Source organism: Podarcis filfolensis, assembly GCF_964270895.1.
Source record: "Podarcis filfolensis genome assembly, chromosome: 10".
NCBI classification, from domain to species: Eukaryota; Metazoa; Chordata; class Lepidosauria; order Squamata; family Lacertidae; genus Podarcis; species Podarcis filfolensis.
This window is the reverse complement of record NC_139612.1, coordinates 431744-459577: the sequence shown is the minus strand read 5'-3', so window position 1 is coordinate 459577 and position 27834 is coordinate 431744. Positions and strand designations below refer to the sequence as shown.

Below are 27834 nucleotides of genomic sequence, written 5' to 3'. Positions count from 1 at the left end.
GTAGGGCTATGCCACGAGGATGATGTCAGCAGCTCCCAGCTGGTTGCCAGGAAAGTATAAAACCAAGAAAAAGTTTATTACCATGCTTTTTTATTTCAATATTACAGAGAGAGGCTATAGAACCCAGCCTCTTGGATAATGGTGTTGTGCTGAGTTAGTCTCCAACCCCCCATCTCTCCCACCTCCTCATTTGTCACTTCTAAGAGGGCTGCTACATGCCTTATGTCTTTGAGCTCTTTGCTCTCCTACTTTTAAGGCTTGCCAGGTTCTGGGAGTGGGGAGGGGGGTCTGGAATGCTTTCTAAAGACCGTGTCAGTCAGTTGCCGTTCTGGTCCTGCCTCTTCCTCTCCCATTATTTCCCAACTTTTCCCCTCATCTGCCTCTGAGCTGTGACCTCCCTCAAACCACGGTTATACATCTAAACTGCCATCCTCTTCCTCCTCCCTGGAGGGGTCAGGATGGGGAGACGGTCTCCACCATTCCTCCTCTGCCCAGTCCCTGACAGCAGCAGAGGGTTAGGATCAGTTTTCCTTCTTCTTGATGTGCTACCTTCCCAAGCTGACAATTCCCATCCAGCCCTCTGAACTACAGCACGTGCAGAAACTGCCTTCTTGACCATTGGACTCACTATTGGTCTCATCCACTCAGTCCGCCAAAGCCTGTCTTTACATGCAGGGGAAGTCCCTAACTCACCAAGGGTTTGAGACCCCTCAGCTACCCAAAGAACTGTGCAACTGAATCTATGAGCCTGGTACACCAGCCTCCCAAGGCCACATAGCAAGTCATTTTGGGAATGAAGGGGAATTTCCAAAGCAGGATCAGGAAGAGCCCATGTATTCATAAGCTTAATGTAATGAATACACCATCTCCAAGCGAAGGTTTGCAGCCAGCTGCAGAAAGTAGCCAGGAACAGAGAGGCTTGGATTTTACTCAGGCAGAGGAGAGCCGACAGCTGCAGGCTTCGCCTCTTCCTGACCTTGAACTGCAGGCTGATAAGGCAGTAGCTGAGAGCTGGCTGGAAAGCAGCCAAAGCTCACAGGAAGCACAAACAGGAGCGAAAAGCAAGACAGACAGCCTTTCGTCACAGGAAGGGGAGGCAGATGACCCAAGGAGCCCAAGACGTAGACGAATAGGATGGCTGATAGGAAACAAAACAAGAGACGTAAGGGTCACAGGTTCAATATCTTCTGTCGACGCCAGAAGAACTCTTCAGAAGGGTCAGCTTAAGTAATGATGCCAGATGCTTGGCTAGAGCAGTCCGGAGCTAATTGCTTGTTTTTGCAATAAATCCTCCTTTTTAATTACGGACATTTACTGTTTTCTCAAGCCAGGAACCTGGACTCCTAGCAGATTGACCCTTCTCAACAATTCTTTGCATTAGTTGGCAGACGAAAAAGCTGATAATGGAAAGACAACAACAACTCCCAGCTGCCCTGGGGTGGGGGGACAGAAGGAGGCCAGAACCTGTGTATCCTTATCAGGTATTGTGGCAACATAATCTGGAATTGAAGGCACAGATCAATAGCTCGGAAGGAGTGGTGGGGGAGCAGGGCAGACAGTTGACATGAGATGTGGAAGACAGATGTCCAAGAGCCTAGTGCCGCCCCGCCCCCTGTGATTTTCAGGAAAGCCCTCGGAGTACGTGGCCTTCAAAACAGCCTTCCTTTATTTCCTGAGCCTTCGAGGGGCAGAATTTCAAGACGATACAGAAAAGGTGGCATTCCTCATTAGCCTCTTAGAGGGAAGGGCTCGACATTGTGACCCCCCTCATGTTAAGCAATGATGTGGTACTTGCCAACTTGGATGCCTTCGTGAAAACGATGGACAGCATATTTTTAGATCTGATGCTGGAGGCGGCACTCGCCCAGAAGCTCATGAGCCTCAAGCAGGGAAACAGGACAGTCACAGAGTATTGGTCGGAGTTTCATATGTACGTCCCGCAACTGGGATGGGAGGGGAAATCTCTGGTTGCATTATATAAGGCAGGGCTGAATGAGCAGATTTTGGGTGAACTGGCTTGGATGCCCCCATAGCCTACACTGCAAGCAGTTGGGCAGGCTTCATTACAGCTGGGCCTGAGACTGCAGGAGCGCACCAGGGTACGCTGAGGTCAGGCAAGGCCTTTAACCCCCAGTACCTATGTGCCTGTGGAGAATGTGAGCTGCTGGTCCCAAGAGGAGCAGGAAGGGAAGGGAAGGACCCTATGCAACTGGGTGCCACCAGGAGGGTACTTTCCTGGAATATCACCAACTAAAAGGGAAAAACGTTGGAAGGAGCGGCTGTGTTTTATTTGCGGCTCAGCAACACACATGGTGCAACAGTGTGCAGACAGGAAGCTCCAGGGATCCCTGTCAGGGGCGAGCGTGGACCCAAAGCCTGAGCGCATCTAAGACCCCTGGGAGCGCCCCTGTGCTCTTCGTGAAGAAACACGACACCTCAGAGTTGAGGCTCTGCAATGATTACAGACTCCTGAAGTCTGTAATCATTGAAGTCTGACAGTGCCCAACCGCTATCCCCTGCCACCCACTGGGGATCTGCTGGAGAGGCTGAGATCAGCAAAGATCTTCACAAAGCTCGACTTGAGGGCAGCTTACAACCTGATACGGGTGAGAGTGGGAGATGAGTGGAAGGCCACCTTTTGTACAAGATACAGCAGTTTCGAGTACCTAGTCATGCCGTTTGGATTACAATCCAGAACTGCGATGTTCCAGGTGTTCATCAATCATGTGTTGGGGGGTCTGGTGGACTCTACAGTGTTGTGTTATCTAAATCTCTTGATTTACTCAGACACCCTGGAAGAATGCGTAAAACACATGGAAGAAGTGCTGCAGCGGCTCAGAGAAAATCGGTTGTATGCCAAGTTAGAAAAGGGTCAGTTCGACGTGACCAAGGTGGAGTTCTTGAGCTATCGCATCACCCCTGAGGGAGTACACGTGGATCCCGCCAAGGTGACAGCAGTGGTGACGTGGCAGGAACCCAGAACCAAGAAAGACTTGCAACGATTCCTGGGTTTCACGAACTACTACTGTAAGTAGTACAGTAGTACTATATATCCAGATACTCGAGACTAATGTCTCCCCTCATGGATTGTTTAAGGGGTAAGAGACTGTTCCAATGGACAAAAGAGGCCCAGAGGGCCTTTGAGAGACACAAGGCCATGTTTGACTCAGAAGAGTACTTAGCACATCCCAACAAAACAAGAGACGTAAGGGTCACAGGTTCAAACTGTCGATGCTGGAAGAACTCTTCAGAAGGGTCAACTTAAGTAATGATGCCAGATGCTTGGCTAGAGCAGTCCGGAGCTAACTGCTTGTTTTTGCAACAAATCCTCCTTTTTAATTACGTACGTTTACTGTGTTCTCAAGCCTAGACTCCTAACACTTAATATGGTTCTGAATGATATGCTACTGGTGGAAGGAGACAGAAGGAACGAGAGCACAAAGTAGGCTCATGCTAGGGTTGCCATTTTCAAAAAGTGAAAATCTGGACACAAAAGTTGTTTTGTGGAGCGGTGAGCTTTTTTTAGCAAAATCTCAGGGGGGAAATGACATTTTTGAGCTATTTTAAGGAAATTTGCCAAAAAATAAACACTTCTAACAGGAGCCCTAGCTCAGGTTCAGCTGCACAATAAAGCTAATTGTACTTACCACAAGTGGGTAGCAACCTAGGAGCTGTGACCAAGGTTTGTTCTTGGGTTTACAGCTCATGATTTGCCTGGTGCAAGACAAACCATGAGTCACAGCTCAGCCAAACCATAGCTTAGCAGTGCAGCGGCAGGAGGACTAGAGGAAGAGCAATATGGCTACAATCTCCTTTCTAGGAACATGTCTGGCTTAGCATTATGTACGAACCAGTTCAGTGTAACAAGAGATATTGTGTGTGTGTACACATACACACACACACACACACACACACACACACATGTCACACAACAAAACTAGTTATAAACAATACAAAATAGTAAGACCAACAGCATAAAATCAGTTTAAAACCACCTTAAACTAGCAAGAGTAAAGAACTTGATGCAAAAATGTAAAAGCACTATAAACTGAAAAACTCTACTCAGTTATGTGTCTTAAAAGCTATGGCTTGATCACTAGATAGCTCTGACAATGAGGTTTATCTTATTATTTATAGGTTGCTTTTCAGAGTATCCTCTTCTAAGCCATCTCACAATATATCAAAAACATTACAGCCATAACAAACAAAACACATAAACCAAACACATAAAATATATAAGTAGCCTGACCAGATTCCATGATGAGAGGTGTTGCATTTCTGGAATACTGAAGCTCACACATTGTTCATTGGGCTCATTTCAACAGCTATTTATTTATTTAGTCAACTTAGAATATCTCAAAGCAGTATAATATAACCAGCAAATAAAAACATTTTTTAAAAATCAAATATTCAGTCTATGTCTACTAGATAGAAGCTACTGTGATTCAAGGCTGAATCATTAAAATGTTTATAAAGCATTCTACAAATTAAAAGTTCTACCACTGAAGTAGCAGTACATCAGCAAGCAGGAGAAAGGGAAAAGAGTAAACAGGAAGTGTTTGTTAGTATTACAAAGCAGGAGGATGATGGGGGGGAGGCGAAGTTGGCCAAGTACAAAAATGGAAGGAATGGAGCCATTTTAGAGCTTACCTGCCAGCAAACATAGTTTCTGCTTCAGCAGCAATTTCATCTATATTAGGAACAACTCCTATGAAATGAGATTTTGGTAAAGTTAGCAATACAAAAATTACTACACCCCCTTACTTATTTTGTCCTAGGAATGAACGACCAACAGTGACTGGTATGACACAAAAAAAGAAATCAAAGGACACTATTACCACATTGTCCAAGGATAACAGCAGCTCACTCACTAGCCTTTTGACCACAGCATCTCACCTATGCTTGGTCACATAACCCACAAATAAGAAGCAATAAATAAAAATAGGGCAACTAAACTTCAAGTTACTGAACAAAACAGAACACCTACGTACGATCCAATTCTTGGAATGCATGTTCAAACAATACTCAACCTCTGGACACAGGGAGCAGGCACTTTCTCCTCCACCAAAAATCATACCTAGAACGTAACAACTAAACTGGAAAATAAAGTCCCTGATCCTGTGATATGACTTTGCATTACAGAGCCAGAGAGATTTCACCATCAAATAAATGCAGTACCTATTACATTCTCTGTACAATTGAAGAACGTGAGTCAAAGAGCAGGCATGCGAGTCCCCAAACTGATTTGCAATTTTCCCACATGTGCAAGCGAGGCAGCAGTCTGGAGGACAGCCACAAGAGACTGGGTCTTTTCAGTCATAGCTTAAGGTTACCAGACGTCCCTGTTTCACGGGGACAGTCCTCGGATTTACAAATCAGTCCCGTGACAAAATCCTGTCATTCCTACTGAAGTTAAAAAGTGTCCCCGGATTCATTGAAAAAAATCTGGTAACCTTATCATAGCTTCCCATCTATGGAATACTTTCCCCAGGGAGGCTTGCCTGGAGCCAACATTGACATTTGTGTGTGTGTCAGTCAAAGATGATTCTCTCCTGCCAGGCATTTGACCATAAATTTTCCACAGGGCTATTGGTTTGGAGGCAAAGTCTAAGGCCGGAATGTGTGTGGAGGAATTTGTGTTACAATCTGACCACCGTCTCATCTATATTAAATTGATTTTCAACATTGCACCGTTAGCTGGATTTATTTTTTTTATAAGTCATTCAAGACTTTTGTTGGAAACAACTCATAAATTGAGTAAGGTCTGAAGCATTGTCAGAATTGTCCAGCCATTATCTCCAAAGTTTCCCCACATTTGAGTTTCTGAACATTTTGCCTAAACTAGTAGGTGAATGCCCACTCATCTTTTATTTCAACACTTATAGAAAGGAATCATCATTATGTTGAATTATTCCGCTTTAATAACAATACCTGATGTGAGAGTTGGTGTGTCAGGGGGAGATGTCGCTGAACTATCAACATTTTGACTGCTCTCTCCAAATTCCTTCTTGTAAATTGACAGCATGTACGATATTCTGTAGTCAAGCCGAACGCTAAGAATAAACTACAAAGCAAGAGATTGACACAACACATTTCTGAACCTCTATGCAAGTTTTCTGGAGCATCTGAAGATGGTTTGCTTGTGAAACCAAGGTTATTATTGTTGCCTTAAAAGGTATGTAATAAAATGCAATATTTCAAAAGATCACACGTTTTTTGAAAACTACTGTTAGCAGATCTGTTAATAGAAACTGTCTTCTATAGTGCAAATAAATCAGGCACATGTGTTGAATAGGGGAGCAATTTGATTTTGCTTGCATTTTAATGAGAAACTACCTAATTCACACTTCTCGCACCAGAATGTGCACTGAGACACAGCTATCCTTCAAAAGTCGCATTTCTCAAAATTTTGTTGCAGTTCTTCAACCAGGGTGTACAAAAATGCATATTTTAGGGAAATGTGTACAATAAAATGAACTCCTTTGGGAAAATAACAAAAATATAGTGTATAGGGATAAATTGATTGCAAAATGTGCATATTGGTTAAAATTTCATACAAAAATGTGTATATTAGAACTGCACATTAAACTTTTCATGAGGATTTTAAATAAACAAAGAAATCGCAAATTGATGTAGAAATGTACAAATGTGGAAAACAGAATTTAAAATTGGAAAACTGAGAAACTGAGAGAAATTGAAGTTGCCAGATTAGTCTATTACTAGCCATAACTCTAGTGGAAACTAACTAGCTGGTGAGATGGCCTTGTGCTGGAGTCAAAACCCCACACCACAATTCAAAAACTGGAGTCACCATAACCACAAGCCTTCACGCTCATGCCTTGATGTTACAGTACATAATATATATTGTTGGTGCTTTGTTTCATTTAAAAAATTTAAAGTAAAGGTCTTTACCTGTAAAATCTCAATGATTTTTAATTTGGTGTCCATGACAGTGACATCTTCACTCTCTACAATGTTGGCTTGCTTGCTTGGGTGGGCACTTGGGGGTACATCAGGTACAGAAAAAGGAAAAATAGAACCTCTGCTGAGGACCATTTGAGTCATCATCTCTCCCACACCATGAATGGTTCTCATAACATTGTTTCCTATGTATATGAAATATAAAAACAGAAAGTTGTCACTCTGATGGGCAGTTGCCTCTCTGGCTGAAAAAGAAGATATTAAATTTAAATATATATGTATTAATAAAATAGCCCAATGCTCCAAGCACATCTACATTATCAAATGTTCTTGCAGAGTCTACAAGTTGATAGTTCTTCTAGAATATGATGGGTTTATGTATCAATTCAAAAGATAAGGGGTAAGAATTTGTTGCTGCTGCTGTGGGGTCTCAGAAATATGTTCTTATTCTCTCTCTTTCTGTGTGTGTGCGTGTGTGTTTGTATTCATAACTAATGCCATCTTCGCTTCTGTACAATTGTGCTTGCTAAATTAATGCTGTCTTTGTTCTGTTTCCTGCTGAAGAATCTGTCAGGAGTTTCATTCTAAGAAATGTGTCAGCGGTTTATAGCCAATCAAGGGGTAATCTGTATTTTCTTTAGAAGCTGTTTCTCTGTTAGGGATACTAGTTAATAGCCCCTTATCAGCTCTGGCTGTGGAATGTAACAAAAGGAGGTGCCTGTGTTAAGGAGTTACTTTTCCTGTGTCTAGTGCTCAAGGGCTATTAACCAGCCTGGTCTTTATTTACAGCCAAGAGGCCCCTGAGGAGGGAGGAGGAGGGAGAAAAGTTTTTAAAACTCTAGACTTCCTTGTGCCGGCATTTTCCAGTTTCTTTGTTGGGCATGCTTGCACTACCTTTGCTCAGCTGATTAAAGGTGTTCATTGGAATATCCCTGTCTCTGCCAATAATTGATTCTCTGTGACAAAGATGGTTCAGGGTTTGAAAGCAGACCCATCATATGGTGCCAGAACGTGGAGCTAAGAAGGCATTAATTTCGCCTGTCATATTGCCCTGTTTATGAGCTGTGCCTTCTGACCGACTCTGGTGAGAAACTGGGGCACGGTTTTTGAAGTATCGGCACACCTCGGGCACCTCCAAAGGAGACTCCATAACACACACACACACACACACACACACACACACTGGCAGACCTCGAGAAGTCATGGACGAATGCCAAGGAGATCCATTCTGGTTAGGACCTGTGATCATGCTCTATAAAACAGCTTGTTAAGGTGAATATTAATAGGGGTGTCATGTGAATGGTGAAAGAGTGTGAATCTGTGAATGTCTGAAGAGCTGTAACTGTTCTGGAGGAAATTAGGAAAGACCGAGCGAAATCACTGAACAGAACCAATTCAGAGCTGATCATTCTGGCTAGAGCACGGTGTTCCATCCATCGCCCTCCACGTCGGCATCGGAACCATGGCTTCACTCGTGCTTCTACCGCCGTTTGCCCCAGCCTCTGAATCATGGGACTCCTACCTCGCTCGGTTCGACTGCTACCTCCAAGCCAACAAGCTGACGGAAGTGTCAGAGGAGCGTAAGCGGGGCCTATTCCTCAGTCTCTGAGGGCCCGAGGTGTTCAAGACGGCCCGAGCATTGGTTACGCCTCTAGCAGTCCAGGCAGAGCCATGGGACACGATCCAAGAGAAGCTCCGCAACCACTACGCGCCAAAGCCGTCCAAGATTGCTGCCCGCCATGCGTTCTACCACCGGAACCAGGCAGAGGGGGAGTCAATTAACAACTACACTGCCGCCCTCCAACAGGCTGCAATGCACTGCGAGTTCCGAGAATTAGACAATGCCCCTGATGGATCGAATCGTCTGCGGGGTCCGGGTCTGCAATGGCATCTCCTCGCCAAGCCAGACCTAACTCTGCAGAAGGCCATTGAGGAGGCCATGGCCTCAGAAGCTGTTGAACTCTCCGCCCAGGAAATCCGCAAGGCCAGTAGCTAAGAAGCCAGTCCCTGTGCATCACGAAGAGGCCAGCAGTGATGAGGCATCCTCCGGTGAAGACGATGACGTGCACCAGACAAAGTGGGAGTGCAGGAAGTTCTAACAGAAGTCCACGGGCCAGTCATAATGTGCCGGCTGTGGAGGCAACTATTCCCATGCCAAGTGTCGGTTCAGAGACGCCATCTGTCGGCGATGATCCAGGAGGGGCCACATCACTAAGGTCTGTCAATCGGCTCCGTCTAACACCCCCCCTTCGCCATCTCGCAAGTCCAAGTCTTCCCCCTGGTCCACCAAGGGAAGCTGCTTCGCCCTCACCAATTGCCACTGCCCATCCAAAACCATGATTGGCCAAACCGACTCGCCTACGCGTTGCAAGCTACATGCCACTGTGCTCATCGAAGGAGCTCCATGTGACATGGAGATCTGCCTTGTCCGTCATATCTTGGAGCACCATCAAAAGACTCATGCCCAAGCTGTCCAAGAGGCAACTCACCCCAAACCGCATACATTTGAGAGACTACCAGGGAAACGACATCCCCGAGGTAGGTGTTGGCCAGTTCTGGGTCGCTTTCAAGAATTTTTCAGGCCTGCTCCGACTGGTGGTGGTGGAAGGCCTGTGGCCTAGCCTCCTAGGGCTAGACTGGTTTGATGCCCTCGGCCTGGAAGTCACCGGCATCAACTGCATCTCCGACGCAGAGGTTGATGGCCTAATCAAAGACTTTGCTGAGGTTTTCGACGGCACTTTGGGCCAATATACAGGTACGCCCATCTCCTTCAGCCTAGATCCACAAGTCGCCCCCATCAAGCTAAAGCCACGCCCATTTGCTCTTAAGGCTAAGGTGGACAAACAACTTGACAAGCTGATCGCCCAAGGAGTTTTGGAGCCAGTTGACCACGCCAAGTGGGAAACCCCCATTGTCATGCCTGTCAAGCAGGACGGGTCAGTAAGAATCTGCGCCGACTACAAGTGCACCATCAACAAGGCACTTCAGCAGCACGCTTACCCGGTTCCCGTTGTTCACCACCTGCTGCATTCCCTGGGTCCTCACCCAGGGTCTTCACTAAACTGGACCTTGCCCAAGCCTATCAACAACTGCCTGTTGACGATGCCACTGCTGAAGCCCAGACGATCGTCACCCACCAAGGGGCATTCCGGTGCCTCAGTTTGCAGTTTGGGGTGAATGTGGCTCCTGGCATCTTTCAAAGCCTCACGGAGCATCTCCTGCAGGCTTCCAGGCATGGTGCCATATTTTGATGACGTCTTGGTATCCGCAGACTCAAATCAGCAGCTGTTTGAGCGCATCCACGCTGTGCTGACCAGGTTCCAGGAGGCCGGGCTCAAGGTGAAAAAAGAAAAGTGCCAGATCGCCGTTCTGCAGGTGGAGTTCCTGGGCTACCTTATCGACTCCTCCGGTCGGCATCCAAGATCCGAGCCATTCAGCAGGCCCCGATTCCAAAAAGCAAGGCGGAGTTGCAGGCGTTCCTGGGGCTGCTGAACTTCTACAACATGTTCCTGCCCCACAAAGCAACACTAGCCGAGCCTCTACACCGCCTCCTCAGCACAAAGGTACCGTGGTCCTGGGGTCATCGGGAAACGGCAGCCTTCAACGCAGTCAAAGCCCTCCTCTCATCGGACAGTGTGCTGGTACCAGGCCTGTGAAGCCAGGCCTGTGACGCCTCGCCCTTTGGCATCGGCGCCGTCCTCAGTCACCGGTTTCCAGACGGAAGAGAAGCACCACTTGCCTACTTCTCCTGGTCGCTGTCTCCGGCCGAACGGAATTACAGGCAGCTCAACAAAGAGGCGCTGGCACTTGTGGCTGGAGTAAAGAGGTTCCACGAATACCTCTATGGGAGAACCTTTGACCTCATTACTGACCACAAGCTGCTCCTGGGCCTCCTTGCCAGTGATCAACCAACTCCACTGGTCCTCTCACCACGCATGCTGTGATGGACTGTCTTTCTGGCAGTGTACAGCTACCAGCTCGTCCATCGCCCTGGAAAATCGATGGGCCATGCCAACACTCTCAGTCGTTGCCCTCTTCTAGCACCTGTGGAAGACCCGGCTCCTGCTTCATCGCTCCTCCTAATTGAGTACCACCCAGCAGCGCCAGTATCAGCCGCCGATGTAGCCTCCACATCTGCCCAGGACCGCACCATCAAACGTGTACTCAACTGGGTATGGAGGGGGTGGCTGGAAGGGTCTTTTGCACCAGAGCTCCAGCTGTTTGCAACCAGACAGCTACCCGGGAATCGTCAAAATGAAGGCGTTGGCTCGGTGTTACATCTGGTGCCCTTGTATGGACGATGCCATCACTTCGTGAGTTGTCTCCTATCAAGCATGCCAAGAGTCGAGACCTGCACCGCCAGCAGCTAAGGGTAATACCTGGGAGATACCCAAGGCAGCCTGGTCGAGTGTGCACATCGATCTTGCCAGACCCTTTCATGGCCGGACCTTTATGGTAGTGGTGGATGCCTATTCTAAATGGCTGGAGGTGGCCCTGATGCCCTCCACCACTACTGAAGCCGTCATCCGGGTGCTGCGGGGTCTGTTGGCAACTCATGGGTGTCCTGATGTCCTCGTCTCGGACAACGGACCACAGTTCACGTCGGGCACCTTTGAAAAGTACCTCTTGAGGCTGGGCATCCGTCATGCCCTAACGGCACCATTTCACCCAGCCAGCAACGGGCAGGCAGAAAGAATGGTGCGAGCAGCAAAAGAGACACTGGAGCCCCTGGAACAGAGGAACTGGCACGAGCGGGTCACTGAATACTTGCTTGTGCAGCACATCACCCCTCATACAGCCACAGGGCAGAGCCCGGCCGAACTGCTTATAGGCCGCCTCCTCAGGTCACCGCTTGACCAGCTGCAACCAGACTTTGGTGAGGCCGAGCCCCTGGGCTGTACTAACGCCCCACGGTCCTTTATTCCGCGGGATCAGGTTTTTGCCTCGAACTTTGTGGTAGTGGGAGTCACAGGGCCCCGTTCGTACCAGGTGGCACTCGAGAACGGACACTTGTGGTGCCAGCACATAGACCAGCTAAGGTGCAGGATTGGGGATTTGGACACTACCGCTGTGCCCCCAACTGTGGCCCCAGCTCCAGAGCAGTTGTTAATGGAAGGCGAGGCTCCACCTACATCTTCCTCACAAACTGAGGGCATGGAGCCGAACCAAGCCATTTCGTTGGGTCTGCCTGGCTCTCCAGAGACTCATACCACCGCCGTGCCTGACCGTCCACTGAGTCCGCTCGCGGTGGTTCCTTCGACAACAGCAGAGCCAGGGAACTCGGGCTCAATGCCACATTTGGCCGCACCACAGTCGCCGCCAGAATCGGAAGGCCACCAGGACTCTGGTACTGGCCCTCGGCAATCCAGCAGGGTTTCCAGGCGCCTAGCGCATTTAAAAGACTATGTTCACTGGACAAACTGCACATCTAAAGCTGTATGGTGAATAGGGTCAATTAATATGCTTATGTGTTTTACTGAAACCAATACGGGTATTGCTGTATGTAATGGAACCACTATGATTGTAACTAATGCCTTATCTCGGTTTCGGATGGGTGTTATGTATTGACGTTCTCACCCTGGCCCCCAGGGGTATCGTGGATATAGTTTTCACTCAGGTCCACGTCAGTTACTTTAGGTGGGAAACCCTGGGTTGTTGTTGCTACAATGTTGACAGCCGGCTGCCTATAAAAGCAGGCCGGCTGAGCTGTTTGCTGTTCAGTTCTGTTCCAGCTTACAAATAAAGAGCTGCTTTGGAGAAATCGCTGCATGGTCTGCTATGTCTACCCACTATTTAACATATCTCATCCCCAGAAACTGGTGTGGATTGGCAGGTAATAGCCAATTTCAGCTTCCAGGGGTGTCTGGACTTTGTCCAAGTTTTGGCTCAAAGGGTTTTTCATGCTATGGTAAAAGAGCTGGCTTTCTAATAGAAGGGTTATTAATGGAGCAGGTGTTTAAATTTGGGAGGTTCATTGTCTATGGGAAGATGGGATTTCTTTTTGGTTCATTCTAGATAAGTTCTTTCAGAGGACCATGGCGTTTAAGATAGCTAAGTGAGCGATCTACAGATTTTGCTTGGCTGAGGTTTTATTCCCACTGCTTGGGGAGTGTTGCTTTAAAGCTGAATCAGCTTTAAAGGATGTGTCAGCAATTGATAATGTTTAATAAATGCCATGCCTGTGCTGGATGTTCCTACTGCCCAACTTCCAGAACATGCACTCAGAAAACTGGGTCTTACCAATAGGATGCCTGGTGCAAGCTAATGACTTCCTAAAATTCACTGCAACCCACCCACCCACATGACCTGGGTTGCTGTGCAGAAGAGAACCCTGGTGGACAAGCAGCGGCAAGAACAGGCCCATCTGCTTCATCCAACTGAGTCTCTGTTACACATGCCAGGTCAAGTCCTCCCTCCCCAATAAAATCATGGATGGCAGTGGTCTTGTGAATCATTGACCTGGCATTGCACAGCAGCACCTTCATGTCATGTGGGTCTCCCTTGCTGATTCCAATATCCATCCGGTCAAGACCAGACACAGAGACAGCGATAGTCTTCAAACAATGACTAAACCTTGATGGGGGATATGAATGGAGTGGTGTCTACAAATATGGATAAAGCACAGAGCCAGGTAGTTACTAAGGATGGCAGATTGCCAAAGACTTTCTTTGATATGACTGACAATATGGACTTAGTTGATATTTGGAGAATTAAAAACCCTTTGGGAACCTTCTTCTCTGAGGCCAAAATGACATGGACAAGAATTGACCAAATTTGGGTAACTAGAGGGCTGGTTCCAAAGACTAGAAAGGTGGAAATATGCCCTAAAATGTGCTCCGACCATAATGCTGTAAAGATGGAATTGAAATTAACACCAACTGGTTCCTTCAGATGGAGGATGAATGATACATTGTTTAGGAACGAAGAAGTGACTAAGAAGGCCCAAAAAACTCTGAGAGACTATTTTGAGATAAATATGAATAACAACGTAGAAAAAAGAGTAATTTGGGATGCAAGTAAAGCGGTCATGAGAGGATTCTAGATACAACAGAATGCGATCCAAAAGAGAGTCCAAAATGAGAAAAAAGACAAGATCTTGGAGAAAATAAAGGAAGGAGAGAAGAAACTGAGAGCGAAGCCAAAATCGCAGGAGATTTTGAAAGAGATAAAGTTACATCAAGTACAATATATGAAAATGATAAATAAGGAAATAGAATGGAAAATTAAACAGATGAACTAGTGGGATGGCACCAAAGATAAAGAAAGTGGAAATCTGCCCAAAGACTTGCTCCGACCATAATGCTGTAAAGATGGAGATGAACTTAACAACAGCTGGTTCCTTCAGATGGAGGATGAATGACTCCCTATTTAGAGATGAAGAGGTGTGCAAAAAGGCCCAGAAAGCTGTGAAGGACTATTTTGAGATAAATCTGAGAACAGAGGTGGAGAAAAGAGTAATTTGGGACGCAAGTAAAGCCGTCATGCGAGGTTTTTTAATACAACAGAATGCTATAAAAAGGAAGAGACAGAATGAGAAGAAGGATAAGATTTTGGAAAGGATAAAAGAAGGAGAAAAAAAACTGAGATCAAAGCCAAAGTCACATGAAATTTTGAGAGAAATCAAGTTTTACCAGAGGCAATATATGGAACTGATGAATCAGGAGATAGAATGGAAAATAAAACAAATGAGACAAAAGACATTTGAATCGGCAGACAAATGTGGGAAACTTCTGGCATGGCAATTGAAGAAGAGACAAAAATTGAATATGGTTACAAGCCTAGAAGTTGAAGGAAAGAACATTTATAAACCAAATGAGATTAGAAACTGTTTTCAGGAGACTTTATGCACAAGGGCCGGTGAATGAAAAAGAGATAGAAGAATTTCTTTAAAAATATGGATTACAAAAAATTTCTGAACAAAGTAAAGTGATTTTGAATCAGAAGATAACTGAGCAAGAAATTGAGGGAGCCATTCAAAATATGCAATTGGGAAAATCTCCAGAACCAGATGGATTGACCTCCAGATACTACAAAGCTTTGAAAGAATGGCTTATACAACCGTTGAAGGAGGTCTGTAATGAAATTTTAGAGGGGAAGAAGGCACCCGAATTGTGGAAAGAAGCGTATATTACACTTATACCAAAATCAGAGACTGAGAAGAATCAGATTAAGAACTACCGCCCTATATCATTACTTAATGTGGATTACAAAATTTTTGCAGACATTTTGGCAAAAAGATTGAAAAGAGTTTTGGTGGGAGAGATTCATAAAGACCAGGCGGGCTTTCTTCCAGGAAGACATTTATCTGACAATGTGAGAAATATAATAGATATTATGGAATTATTAGAAGCCAATATGAATACTAAGGCAGTATTAATATTTGTGGACGCGGAGAAAGCCTTTGACAATATCTCTTGGAGCTTTATGAAAAAGAATCTTGAAGGGATGGGGGTAGGCCAAGGTTTTGAGAATGGTATAGGTGCAATTTATTCTCAACAAAAAGCAAAACTGATTGTAAATAACGTGGTTACTGAAGAATTTGCTATTGAAAAAGGGACACGACAGGGGTGCCCAATATCCCCATTACTTTTTATATCTGTCTTGGAGGTTTTATTAAACATGATCAGAGGGGACCAGCTGGTTAAAGGGATTTAGGTCGGAGCTAAACAATACAAATTGAGAGCGTTTGCAGATGATCTAGTATTAACTTTACAAGAGCCAGACACTAGTACGAAAAGAGTTTTAGTGCTAATACAAGTATTTGGTCAAGTAGCAGGTTTTAAGTTGAATAAACAGAAAACGAAAGTACTGGATAAAAATCTAACAGTTGCTGAAAGAGAGAAGTTTCATAGTGAAACTGGTTTAATGGTAGCAAAGAAAGTGAAATACCTGGGGATTAATTTGACATCTAAGAATGTGAACTTATTTAAAGACAATTATGAGAAATGTTGGACAGAAGTTAAGAAAGATTTAGAAATATGGTCAAATTTGAGACTTTCCTTGTTAGGCCGAATTGCTGTTATTAAGATGAATGTTTTGCCGAGAATGTTGTTTTTGTTTCAAACATTGCAGATTGTGGATAAAATGGATTGTTTCAAGAGGTGGCAGAAAGACATATCTAGATTTGTCTGGCAGGGCAAAAAGCCCAGAATAAAATTTAAGATATTAACTGATGCAAAAGAAAGAGGGGGGTTTGCCCTGCCAGACTTAAAATTGTATTATGAATCAGCGGCTTTTTGCTGGCTGAAAAACTGGCTGCTTCTTGAAAACACAGACATTTTGGATCTGGAAGGGTTCAATAATAGGTTTGGCTGGCATGCATATATATGGTATGACAAGGTTAAAATTCACCAAGGTTTCAAAAACCATATTGTTAGGAAAGCACTATATAATGTTTGGATTCGGTATAAAGATTTGTTGGAAAACAAAACCCCTAGGTGGTTGTCACCAATGGAAGCTAAGGAAGTGAAAAAACTTAATATGGAATCTAAATGGCCAAAATACTGGGAAATTATAGAACAAGAGGAGGGAAAAGTGAAATTGCAGAGCTATGAGAAATTGAAGTCTAAAGTAAGAGAATGGCTTCATTATTACCAGATAAATGAAGTTTTCAAACAGGACAGGAAAATTGGCTTCCAGGTGGAGAGATCAAAATTAGAAACAGAATTGTTGGAACCCAATACTAAGAATTTGTCAAGAATGTATAACTTGCTGTTGAAATGGAATACACAGGATGAGATGGTTAAATCAGCTATGATTAAATGGGCACAAGACATTGGTCATGACATTATGTTTGCTGACTGGGAACAGTTATGGACTACCGGTATAAAGTTTACGGCATGTAATGCCTTAAGAGAGAACATTATGAAAATGATTTATAGGTGGTACATGACCCCAGTCAAGCTTGCAAAAATCTATCATACGCCCAATAATAAATGCTGGAAATGTAATGAAACTGAAGGTACTTTCTACCACCTTTGGTGGACGTGCCCAAGGATCAAGGTCTTCTGGGAAATGATCTATAATGAAATTAAGAAGGTACTTAAGTGTACCTTTCATAAGAAACCAGAGGCCTTTCTCCTGGGCATGGTGGGCCAATTGGTGCCAAGGAAAGATAGGATGTTCTTTATGTTTGCTACAACAGCAGCAAGAGTTCTTTTAGCAAAGTATTGGAAGACACAAGAACTACCCACGCTGGAAGAGTGGCAGACGAAGGTGATAGACTATATGGGACTGGCTGAGATGACTGGCAGAATCCGCGACCAAGGGAAAGAGACGGTGGAAGAAGATTGGAAGAAATTTAAAGTTTATCTTAAGAACTGTTGTAAAATTAATGAGTGCTAAAATGTCATGGGTAATGTAAAACAGAATTGCAGTGACAAATAATTGGGTAAGAGAAAAAGGATTAAAGAAAGTGAATTATAAGTAATTGAAATTAGGGGTTGCTGGAAAAGTTTAAAACAGGGATGCAGAAAAGGGAGGTATGGGGAAGTCGTTGATATAAGGTTTAAGAAAAAGAGGTTATGAAATTATACGTGTTTATATGTTTGTTTGTTTATGTGTTGTCAGTTGCATTGTGTTTTAATATATGTTGGAAAATCAATAAAAATTTATTTAAAAAAAAAAGAAAATTAAACAGATGAGACAAAAGACATTTGAATCGGCAAACAAATGTGGAAAACTACTGGCTTGGCAAATGAAAAAAAGACAGAAACTTAACACTATTACAAATTTGGAAGTAGAAGGGGAAAATATACAGAATCCAGTGGAGATTAGAAAGTGTTTTCAGAGGTATTTTAAACAACTATATACACAGGAAACCCAGAAACAAATGGATATAGATGGTTTTTTGAAAACAAATGGATTACAAAAAATCTCTCAAGAAAATAAGCTAATGTTGAATTACAAAATAACGGAGCAAGAGATAGAAGGGGCCATCCAGAATATGCAATTGGGTAAATCCCCAGGACCGGACGGTTTGACTTCAAGATACTACAGATCCTTGAAAGAATGGATAATACAGCCTTTAAAGGAAGTCTGTAATGGAATATTGGAAGGGAAAAAGGCACCAGAGTCGTGGAAGGAAGCTTATATTACACTTATACCGAAAACAGAGTCTGAGAAGACACAGCTTAAGAATTACTGCCCCATATCTTTGCTTAATGTGGATTACAAAATTTTTGCAGACATTTTGGCTAAGAGACTAAAAAAGGTATTAGTAGAAGAAATTCATAAAGACCAAGCTGGTTTTCTCCCGGGTAGACACTTGTCTGACAACATGAGGAACATCTTTAACATTTTAGAAAAGTTACAAGTGAATATTAATACTAAAGCAGTTTTTATATTTGTGGATGCGGAGAAAGCCTTTGACAATATTTCCTGGAGTTTTATGAAGAAAAACTTACAGGGGATGGGGGTTGGTCAAGGTTTTGAAAACGGTATAGGGGCAATTTATTCAGAACAAAAGGCTAAATTAATTGTGAATAATGTAGTGACGGAAGAATTTAAGATAGAGAAAGGAACACGACACGGTTGCCCAATCTCTCCATTGCTTTTTATATCGGTCCTGGAGGTTCTTTTAAACATGATTAGAAGGGACCAAATGGTTAAAGGTATACAAGTCGGAGCTAAACAGTACAAACTGAAAGCATTTGCCGATGATTTGGTATTGACATTACAGGAGCCAGAATCTAGTACCAAAAGAGTACTGGAACTGATTCAAGAATTTGGACAAGTAGCGGGATTTAAGTTGAATAAGATGAAAACTAAAGTCTTAGAGAAAAATTTAACAGTGATGGAGAGAGAAAGGTTTCAGACGGAGACAGGGCTAACACTGGTTAAGAAAGTGAAATACCTAGGGGTTAACTTGACTGCTAAAAATGTGAATCTGTTTAAGGATAACTATGAAAAATGTTGGATGGAGGTGAAAAAGGATTTAGAAATATGGTCAAACCTGAAGCTATCATTGCTAGGCCGAATTGCTGCGATAAAGATGAATGTATTGCCAAGGATGTTGTTTTTGTTTCAAACATTGCAAATTTTGGATAAAATGGAGTGTTTCAAGAAGTGGCAGAGAGATATCTGTAGATTTGTCTGGCAGGGCAAGAAACCTCGAATAAAATTTAAGATATTAACTGACGCTAAGGAAAGAGGTGGATTTGCTCTGCCAGACTTAAAACTTTATTATGAATCAGCCGCTTTTTGCTGGCTGAGAGAATGGATGCTTCTTGAGAACACTGATGTGTTGGATTTAGAAGGCTTTAACAACATTTTTGGGTGGCATGCATATTTGTGGTATGATAAGGTCAAAGCACACAAAGCGTTTAAAAACCATATTGTCAGAAAAGCACTGTTTAATGTTTGGATAAGATATAAGGATTTGCTTGAAAATAAAACCCCAAGGTGGCTGTCACCAATGGAAGCGAAGGCTCAGAAAAAGCTCAATATGGAGGCCAAATGGCCGAAATATTGGGAAATTTTGGAACAAGAGGGAGACAGATTAAAATTGCAGAGTTTTGAAAAATTAAAAAATAGAGTGCGAGATTGGCTTCACTATTATCAGATAATGGAGGCATATAATTTGGATAAAAAAATTGGCTTCCAGGTGGAAAAATCAAAATTGGAAACAGAACTGTTAGATTCCAAAACTAAGAATTTGTCAAGAATGTATAACTTGCTGTTGAAATGGAATACTCAGGATGAAACGGTGAAATCTGTTATGATTAAATGGGCACAAGATGTTGGACACAACATTGTGATGGCTGACTGGGAACAGTTATGGACCACAGGTATTGGAAGAAATTCAAAGACTATTTACAGAAACATTGTAAAATTAATGAATGTTAGAATGATGTTGGAATGAATTTATGTGATTTTAGCAGAAATGTTACAAAGATTTAGGAAAAATAGACTGTTAATTGGTGAAAGGAGGGAAAGTAAAGGTATATTAATTTCAAGATAAATTTACAGGACAAAAATTTGAAAAGAGGGAAAGGATTTGCTGAATTGGATAATTGACTTAGAATACAAAAAAGGGAGGTGTGAGGAGGTCAGGGAAATAAGCTAACGAAAGATCAGTAATGGGAAGATTTGCTGTATTTTTTATTGATTTTTCTTTTTTGCTTAATGGATTTCAATTCTCTGTTTTTTCTTTTTGATTTTTCTTTTATGCTTAATGGATTTCAATTCTCTGTTTTTTCTTTTTGATTTTTCTTTTTTTCTTTTTTGTATTTTATCTTTTCTTGTTTAAAATGAGGTTTTTTTTATTTTTCTTGTTGTATTTCCAAAAACTTTAATAAATATCTTATATATATAAAAAAAACAATGACTAAACCTGCCTCCTTGGTAATGACATAGTTTGGTCTTAGCGTAACTCCTCCTCCTACCCGTGATCACTGAGATTGGGGGTCCCAGTGCATCCCCCCCCCCACAGAACCTGCCCCAGCCATTCTGTTGGCTGGGGCCTACTCCAACTAAACATTTGAAAAAACTTCCTGACTCTAAGAGCTGCTCAGCAGTGGAACAGACTCCCACAAGAGGTGATGGACTCTCCTTCCTTGGAGGTTTTGAAGCAGAGGCTGGATGACCATCTGTCATGGATGCTTTAGCTGAGATTCCTGCATTGCAGGGGGTTGGACTAGATGACCTTTGGGTCTCTTCCAACTCTGATTTTCCCATTAAAATCCTGTCATTTTATCCACCATTCCTTCTCAAATTTCAGTTTTCTTTATTTCACCACCTTGTTAAGCTAAGCCCATAACGCTATTATTATTCAACACAAGTGGGAACCGAAACCAAGTTTTGCAGTGTGGAGTGTTCCTGTTCAGTATTCCAACCAGCCACATCATCCCTTTCCAATCCTTGTCCCTATTCCTGTTTTTCCATTCCTCCACTCCAAACAAAATTATGCACTCTGTGACCACGGAACATGCTGAGTCTCTATCAGGCTGCTTTCGGCTTGGGGCTTATTTCTTTAGGTTCCTTCTCCTTGAAACTTTTCTATACCTTTTCAAATGCACTGGCAAGAGCACTGAAGTGTTTGTGTTGTGCTGACCTTGCCACTGCCTCACCCCATCCCCTCTACCTTCCAGGAAGTGGCAGCAGTGTAACCAGGTGAGCAACAGTGTCCCATCACACCATCCACTACTGCTAAATAATCTTACAGGTATCAAGATTTTGACCATGCTTCTGTTCCCCCTCAGTGAAAGTAAAATAACCGGTCAGTCAGTCATGAATATATCTTCCTTTTATCTCTCTTATTTAGTAGTCATCTGCTGAGAGATTTTATCCATAATTAATATTATTTTCAACAGATCCTAAACTATAGTTAAAGGATGTTCATCTAAGGTGCATCTTACTAATTTTTAAATTAATAGACGTGTCATTATTTGCATGACCCAAAGTATCTAAGGTTAAAATATTTCAAAACAAGAAGACATACTGCCAATTTTTATTTGGTGTATTTATTTCCTTTAATTTAGACAATTTATAAGCTGTCCTTCAGTAGCAGGGTTCTCAGAATGGCATACAATTTACCGTATTTTTTGCTCTATAAGACTCACTTTTTCCCTCCTAAAAAGTAAGGGGAAATGTGTGTGCGTCTTATGGAGCGAATGCAGGCTGCGCAGCTATCCCAGAAGCCAGTACAGCAAGAGGGATTGCTGCTTTCACTGTGCAGCGATCCCTCTTGCTGTTCTGGCTTCTGAGATTCAGAGTATTTTTTTTCTTGTTTTCCTCCTCCAAAAACTAGGTGCATCTTGTGGTTTGGTGCGTCTTATAGAGCGAAAAATACGGTATTTTGTGGGAAACACACCTCAAGGTAAAGAGAAAGCCATTGGGGAAAATAAAGAGCAGGACCTTTAATGAATGCAAGGTATTACTAGGTAATGTATTATGTGTTGCAAATAATTTTCTATTACCACCCCACACACACACTCACCTCCATCTTGAAATTTGCTTAATCTTTCAAAGTATGATGACATAGGCATTTGTACAATATCAAGGATAGCCAGTAATGTTCTAGTCAGTCTGAGTAGCTCACTGAAGCTATAAAAACCAAAGTATATAAGATTGCGAGTCAGGTGCACCACCTAAAGAAAAGGAGGGGGGGAAGGTCAGGAATATCAACAGAAAGAAAGAGGTCCCAACATTTAACTAGTGATGAATGGACCCACGTAGCTGCCCTCCAGATCTAATCTAAATTTTGTGGTTATCTTTCGGAGATTAACAGAAATCAATCCAAATTATGGATTTGACCCAGAACAGCGTAGAGCCCTATCTCCTACTATGAACTGTTGACATAGCTGTACACCAGCCAATGGCTTTCAGTTTCCTCTCCTTACTGAGGAAAAAGGAGGTGGTGAGGAGACTTCCCACGAATACCCTGGCAAATAAATACCCATCAATTTCAATGTCTAAAAGTCAGTGTCTGCAGGGTATTCTGAAACCCTTCACCACCATGACCTTCTTCACTTGTAAGTTGCAGACAAGGGCTCCCAGCAGTGTTACAGCAGAGACAAATTACAGATCCATTTCTGATGAGGCTAGATGTTATCCAAAACAGACCAGGTTTGATACCATCAAATAAAATAAAAAATGCAGATCTGAAATTTATTTCCTACACTAAATTATATGATGGTAGAATCAGTCTATGAAAGGACAGTAGGAGTAGGCAGGATTCCTAGTCCCTGCCTGTCACCATGCTGGAGCAGGCTTCTCCTACCCTTCCTTGTTCAAAGATACCACCCCAAACCCTACCAAAGTTTTCATAACCTCCAAAAGGCACTTGCAGAAGATTCTATCAGCTGATATGGGTTCAAACAAGAACCAAAAAAATAAAAATATGCTGCTTTCTCAGCACTTAAATTTTGTCACACCCACACATACAAACATACTTCTGCAGGATGGAGCTGAAAAAAATTGATGTGGCTACTCGGCAGGTCAGTCATAGAATCATAGAATCATAGAGTTGGAAGAGACCACAAGGGCCATCGAGTCCAACCCCCTGCCAAGCAGGAAACACCATCAGAGCACTCCTGACATATGGTTGTCAAGCCTCTGCTTAAAGACCTCCAAAGAAAGAGACTCCACCACACTCCTTGGCAGCAAATTCCACTGTCGAACAGCTCTTACTGTCAGGAAGTTCTTCCTAATGTTTAGGTGGAATCTTCTTTCTTGTAGTTTGGATCCATTGCTCCGTGTTCGCTTCTCTGGAGCAGCAGAAAACAACCTTTCTCCCTCCTCTATGTGACATCCTTTTATATATTTGAACATGGCTATCATATCACCCCTTAACCTCCTCTTCTCCAGGCTAAACATGCCCAGCTCCCTTAGCCGTTCCTCATAAGGCATCGTTTCCAGGCCTTTGACCATTTTGGTTGCCCTCCTCTGGACACGTTCCAGTTTGTCAGTGTCCTTCTTGAACTGTGGTGCCCAGAACTGGACACAGTACTCCAGGTGAGGTCTGACCAGAGCAGAATACAGTGGCACTATTACTTCCCTTGATCTAGATGCTACACTCCTATGGATGCAGCCCAGTCACTTATATTGTTGTTTTTAATCTAAACTGCATTTGGATGTGATTAAAGCTGACATGCTGCAATCATTAGGAATTATGTGAATTCAACAATATTTGCATAGATTTGCTATTTGGTATAATTTATTCTATTTCTTCCAGTTATGTGGAGAGGTATGAAGCTATGCAGGACACTAGAGCCCTGCCCCTATAAACAATGGAAATTTAATTTTTATTTATAAAAACATTTATGTCCAACTGTATAAAAAATATCACAGTGGTTAATAAAATTGTTAAGTTAAAAATAAGTTTAAAGCAAGGAAGTTAAAAACAAATATCAATTGATCATTGTGGGGGTGTTATCTGGGTTGGGGACTGGGGAGCAGGACACCTGGACCTGCAAAAAGGCACCCACTGAATCTCTACTGGCAGAGCGTTTAGGAGAAAGGCTTGATCTCTCTTTGTTGCCAAATTAGCCTCACAAACTTATGGAACGATCAAAAACGCTCTTGCAGATTATTTCGGTGGTCAAGCTGAAATATAAGGGTTCAGGTGATCTCTGAGGTATCCTGGACTCAAGTTGTTCAGGGCTTTGTAAACAATACAAGAACCTTGAACCTGGCTCAGGGGCAAATGGTTAGCCAGTGCAGTTTTCTTAACAATGGTGTCACACGTTCTCTATCAGAAGCTCCCAACAACAACTTGGCTGTAACGTTCTGCACCAGCTGGAGCTACTGAACCAAACCCAAGAGCAGCTCCACATAGAGCACATTACAGTAATCTAGCCCTGAGGTTACCAACACATGGACCATGGTGGTCACACTATCCCTGTCCAGGAACAGCTGTAGCTGGTGAACCAGATGAAACTGGTAAAAGGCACTCCTTGCCACAGAGGGCACTTGGGCAAAGTGACAAAGATAGGAATACCCCCAAACTACACACTTGCTCCTTCAGAGGGAGTGCAACCACATCCAAAACAGGTAACTTGCCAATTTTCCAAACATGGGAACCACCCACCGAAAGAGCATCTGCCTTCCCAGGATTCAAACACAGTTTATTGCCCCTCATCCAGTCCACCACTGCATCCAGTCCAGAGCTTTCCTGATTCAGCTTTCTCCTGAATCAGACGTTATGGAGAAGCAGAGCTCAGGACAGCAATACCTTGGTAGCCAGTTCCTGCCTGCACCCCGTCCTGCCGAATCTCCTGACCTCACCCGACTCCCTGCCTTGGACCTAGCTTCAGCTTTGACGGACGGCCTCAATACTGCACCCTCGACCTCGGACTGGACTCGGACCACGCCTCACAGAAACCCATGGGACCAGCACACCTTTGGCTGATTAATATACTATAGCCTTTTAACTGTGTCTGTGGGAAGGGGGGCTACTGTTTTGTTGTCCTTGTTTTAATTAATTACTTGTGTTTTTATCTTGTATTTTATTATGTAATAAAATGAGATATTGCTTTGAAGGGTGGTATATAACTTTAATAATCAATCAATAAATAAGCAAACAGGTGACACCTCATTCCCAAACTACTAATGATCACACACAACATATTTATACAGATATTAAATAACACTGGGGAGAGAATAGTGCCCTGGAGAACCCAATAGCACAAACGTCAACAGGCCGAGAAACACTCACTCAGTGATACTTTCTGGACACAACCTTGATGATACAAACAGAACCACTGTAATACAGTGCCTCTGATGCCCATATCACTAAGTCGGTCCAGAAGGATACCATGGTCAATGATATCAAAAGCCACTGAGTGAGCAAGCAGAAGTAACAGGGGCGCACTCACTCTGTCCCTCTCATGATGAAGATCATTCATCAGGGCAACCAAGGCCAATTCAGTTCCAAAACCAGGCTTGAACTCAGATTGTAGTGGATCTAAAATAATCAGTCTCTTCCAGGAATAACCTTCTCCACCACCTTTACCAAGAAAGGGGATCTATAGTTGTTACACTTTGTTGCATCTAGGATGGACTTTTTGAGAAGTGGACACACCACTGCCTCTTTAAGTGCAGCAGACATCACCCCAACGCACAAGGAGGTGTTTACCACACCCATGACCCATTCAGTCTCCCCACCCCAGCAGGTTTAATAAACCAGGATGAACAAGGATCTAATGAGCATAAGTGCAAGTATCCTGTCCACATCCTCAGGCCACCTCAGCTGGTACTGTCATAATTAGGGTTGCCACCTTTGGTTGGGCAAAATACAAGACAGGTCATGCAAAATAAATGTCAGGACTGGCCGTGGTCCTCTTCCGATCACCACGCAAACACTTCCTGTTCTTTTATAACTTTTTATTGTGTATTAACAAACAAACTTTTAAACTATCCTTATCTTTAACTATTCTTCCTCAGAGTCACTTATTTCAGATACCTTCTGAACTCTGCTTCTCCATGACCAGCCACCCTCAAAATGGCGAACGCGCCCTTCCCTTCGCTTTCCCGCTCTTTTTTCTAACCTCCTGGCTAGAGCTGGCTTGTATCTCCCCTCCTCCGAATCTGAGCTAGAACTCAACCCTTGCCTTTCCTGGGAACATCCTGTCCCTCCCTGTTGTTCCTGTTGCTCTCTTCTATCAGATTCACTGCTCTCCTTCCCCCCTTGGAGAAAGCTTTCTCACTCTGGGAAACTGGAAACTTCTAACTCTAACTCTTCCCTGACAATAAAGGACAAATTGGGGGGATTGGGGGTTAAAAATTACTTTACCTGATGCAGAAATGCCTTCGAAGCAATCCATTACAATGATCAAATGAAAGCTATCAGTAACTACAAACATTCCAATGATACTGAAAGGAAATCCTCCCCACCCGCTGAATTTCTGCCTATCAGAAGTAAGATAAATGTAGAAACCCAGCTAAAAAAGAAAAAAATAAGAAAGTGGAGAAAAGATAGCAACAAATTCTTAGGTCTGAAGTGGCTGAGGTTGCTGCTCCAGGAAATGTTTCACCCGTCCTCTTAGGCAATGTTTCTTGGGTCTCTAGCTGTCTTTGGATTACACTTCCCATCCTCCCTAGCTAGTAAGACCAGTGGTCAGGGATGATGGGAATTGTAGTCTGAAAACAGCTAGAGACCCAAGTTTGGGAAACATTGTCTTAGAGCCCTTGGAAACCCAACCAAACCGAACCCAGAAGAGCCTGCTGACTGGCAAGCTCTACTGGCCAGATTGGAGTGTCAATCAGCCAGCTTGGGAGGGCAGGCTAAACCTCCAAGGTGTCTAGCAAGCTGGCCTGTGTGAGACAAGCAAGTTAGGGTGAGTGCACAAAGGAGGAAACATTAATGCCAATTTTATTTTTTCATAACTGGTGGCAACCCTAGTCACAATAGCAGCAACTTTATTCTCAGAGTGTTTAGCCAGTGACAGCTAGTTACCATGTGCTCCAGAGATCTGCCCCTTCATCAAGTTTAACCATCCTACAGCCACACAGAACAGCTCTGCTGGACAGCTCCCTAAGGACGCAATGGAGGCAGTAAAGTAGGATCTCTTTGCTGCCCTCACTGCCACATGATAGGCCCAATTATGAGCCCAAGCATGTGCTCGGTTGACTCCTAAGCACGTTTTACGCCACTTACGCACCAACCCTCTCCCAGGCCACCTCACTGACTGCACCTCTTAGGTGTACCAAGCAGCAAAATGGACCCCACAGTGCTGCAGCGATCATATCAATGGCTCTGCAAGTCTCACCATTCCATAGTGAAACTAGGGCCTTAACAGGATCAACTGTTCTATCCATTAAAATCGTACTGAACCCACCCTCTGGCTTCAGAAATTTCAACAAACATTGCCTACAGGTTGTTAGGTATTCTTAATAACCTTCCCCACACCATACTTGGTTTGGTAAATTCAGAATCACAAGACCTCAAGTGGGAGGTGCAATGGTGAGGTAGGAGGCAGAGAATGATGGTAAATCAGCTGATATTCTGCCACTGCTCCCCTTTGCTCTTTTTTAAATTTGAAAAGCACTCCATACTGGCAAGGATAACAGAAAAATACCTCAAAAGTTAGCTTGTTCTTCTGTTTGTCTCCAAAAGGAAAGGGTTGGTTCACAACTTCTTTCAAGTACTCCTCTACAAATTCCATCGTCAAAGCAAATTTCCTCTTCATGTCATTTCGTGAGGAATCTGTGAAAGAGTCATACCTACAAAGCAAGATCATGAGCAAAAGCTAAATACGTGGGAAACAGCAGGAGGGAGTAAAGGTTTAATAAATAATTTTTGGTGCCTCACAAGCACAAATGTTTGATAGGTTGTTGACATCTCCCAAGAGCTTGTCACAAATCCCCAAGAAAGTTAAAGAGGAGTTGGCATCATGAGAATCAGCGTAGACCTCACCATTAATTATTACTATTTGTAAGTTTTATACTGCTTTTAATTACTAATTAATTCGT

General features: G+C 43.4%; 1 protein-coding gene across 7 annotated transcripts in view; it reads right to left on the bottom strand.

Annotated features, from left to right (window-relative positions):
• Positions 1–27834, bottom strand: part of ITPR2 (inositol 1,4,5-trisphosphate receptor type 2) — a 334430-nt gene that overhangs the window by 217086 nt on the left and 89510 nt on the right. For all 7 annotated transcript variants that reach the window (XM_083574843.1, XM_083574846.1, XM_083574847.1 and 4 more), the window contains 5 exons: positions 27441–27585; positions 21860–22010; positions 6913–7106; positions 5932–6064; positions 4651–4708 (listed from right to left, as the gene is read on the bottom strand). In XM_083574843.1, coding sequence (XP_083430969.1) covers positions 4651–4708; positions 5932–6064; positions 6913–7106; positions 21860–22010; positions 27441–27585 — 681 coding nt within the window. The remainder of the gene's footprint in view (positions 1–4650; positions 4709–5931; positions 6065–6912; positions 7107–21859; positions 22011–27440; positions 27586–27834) is intronic.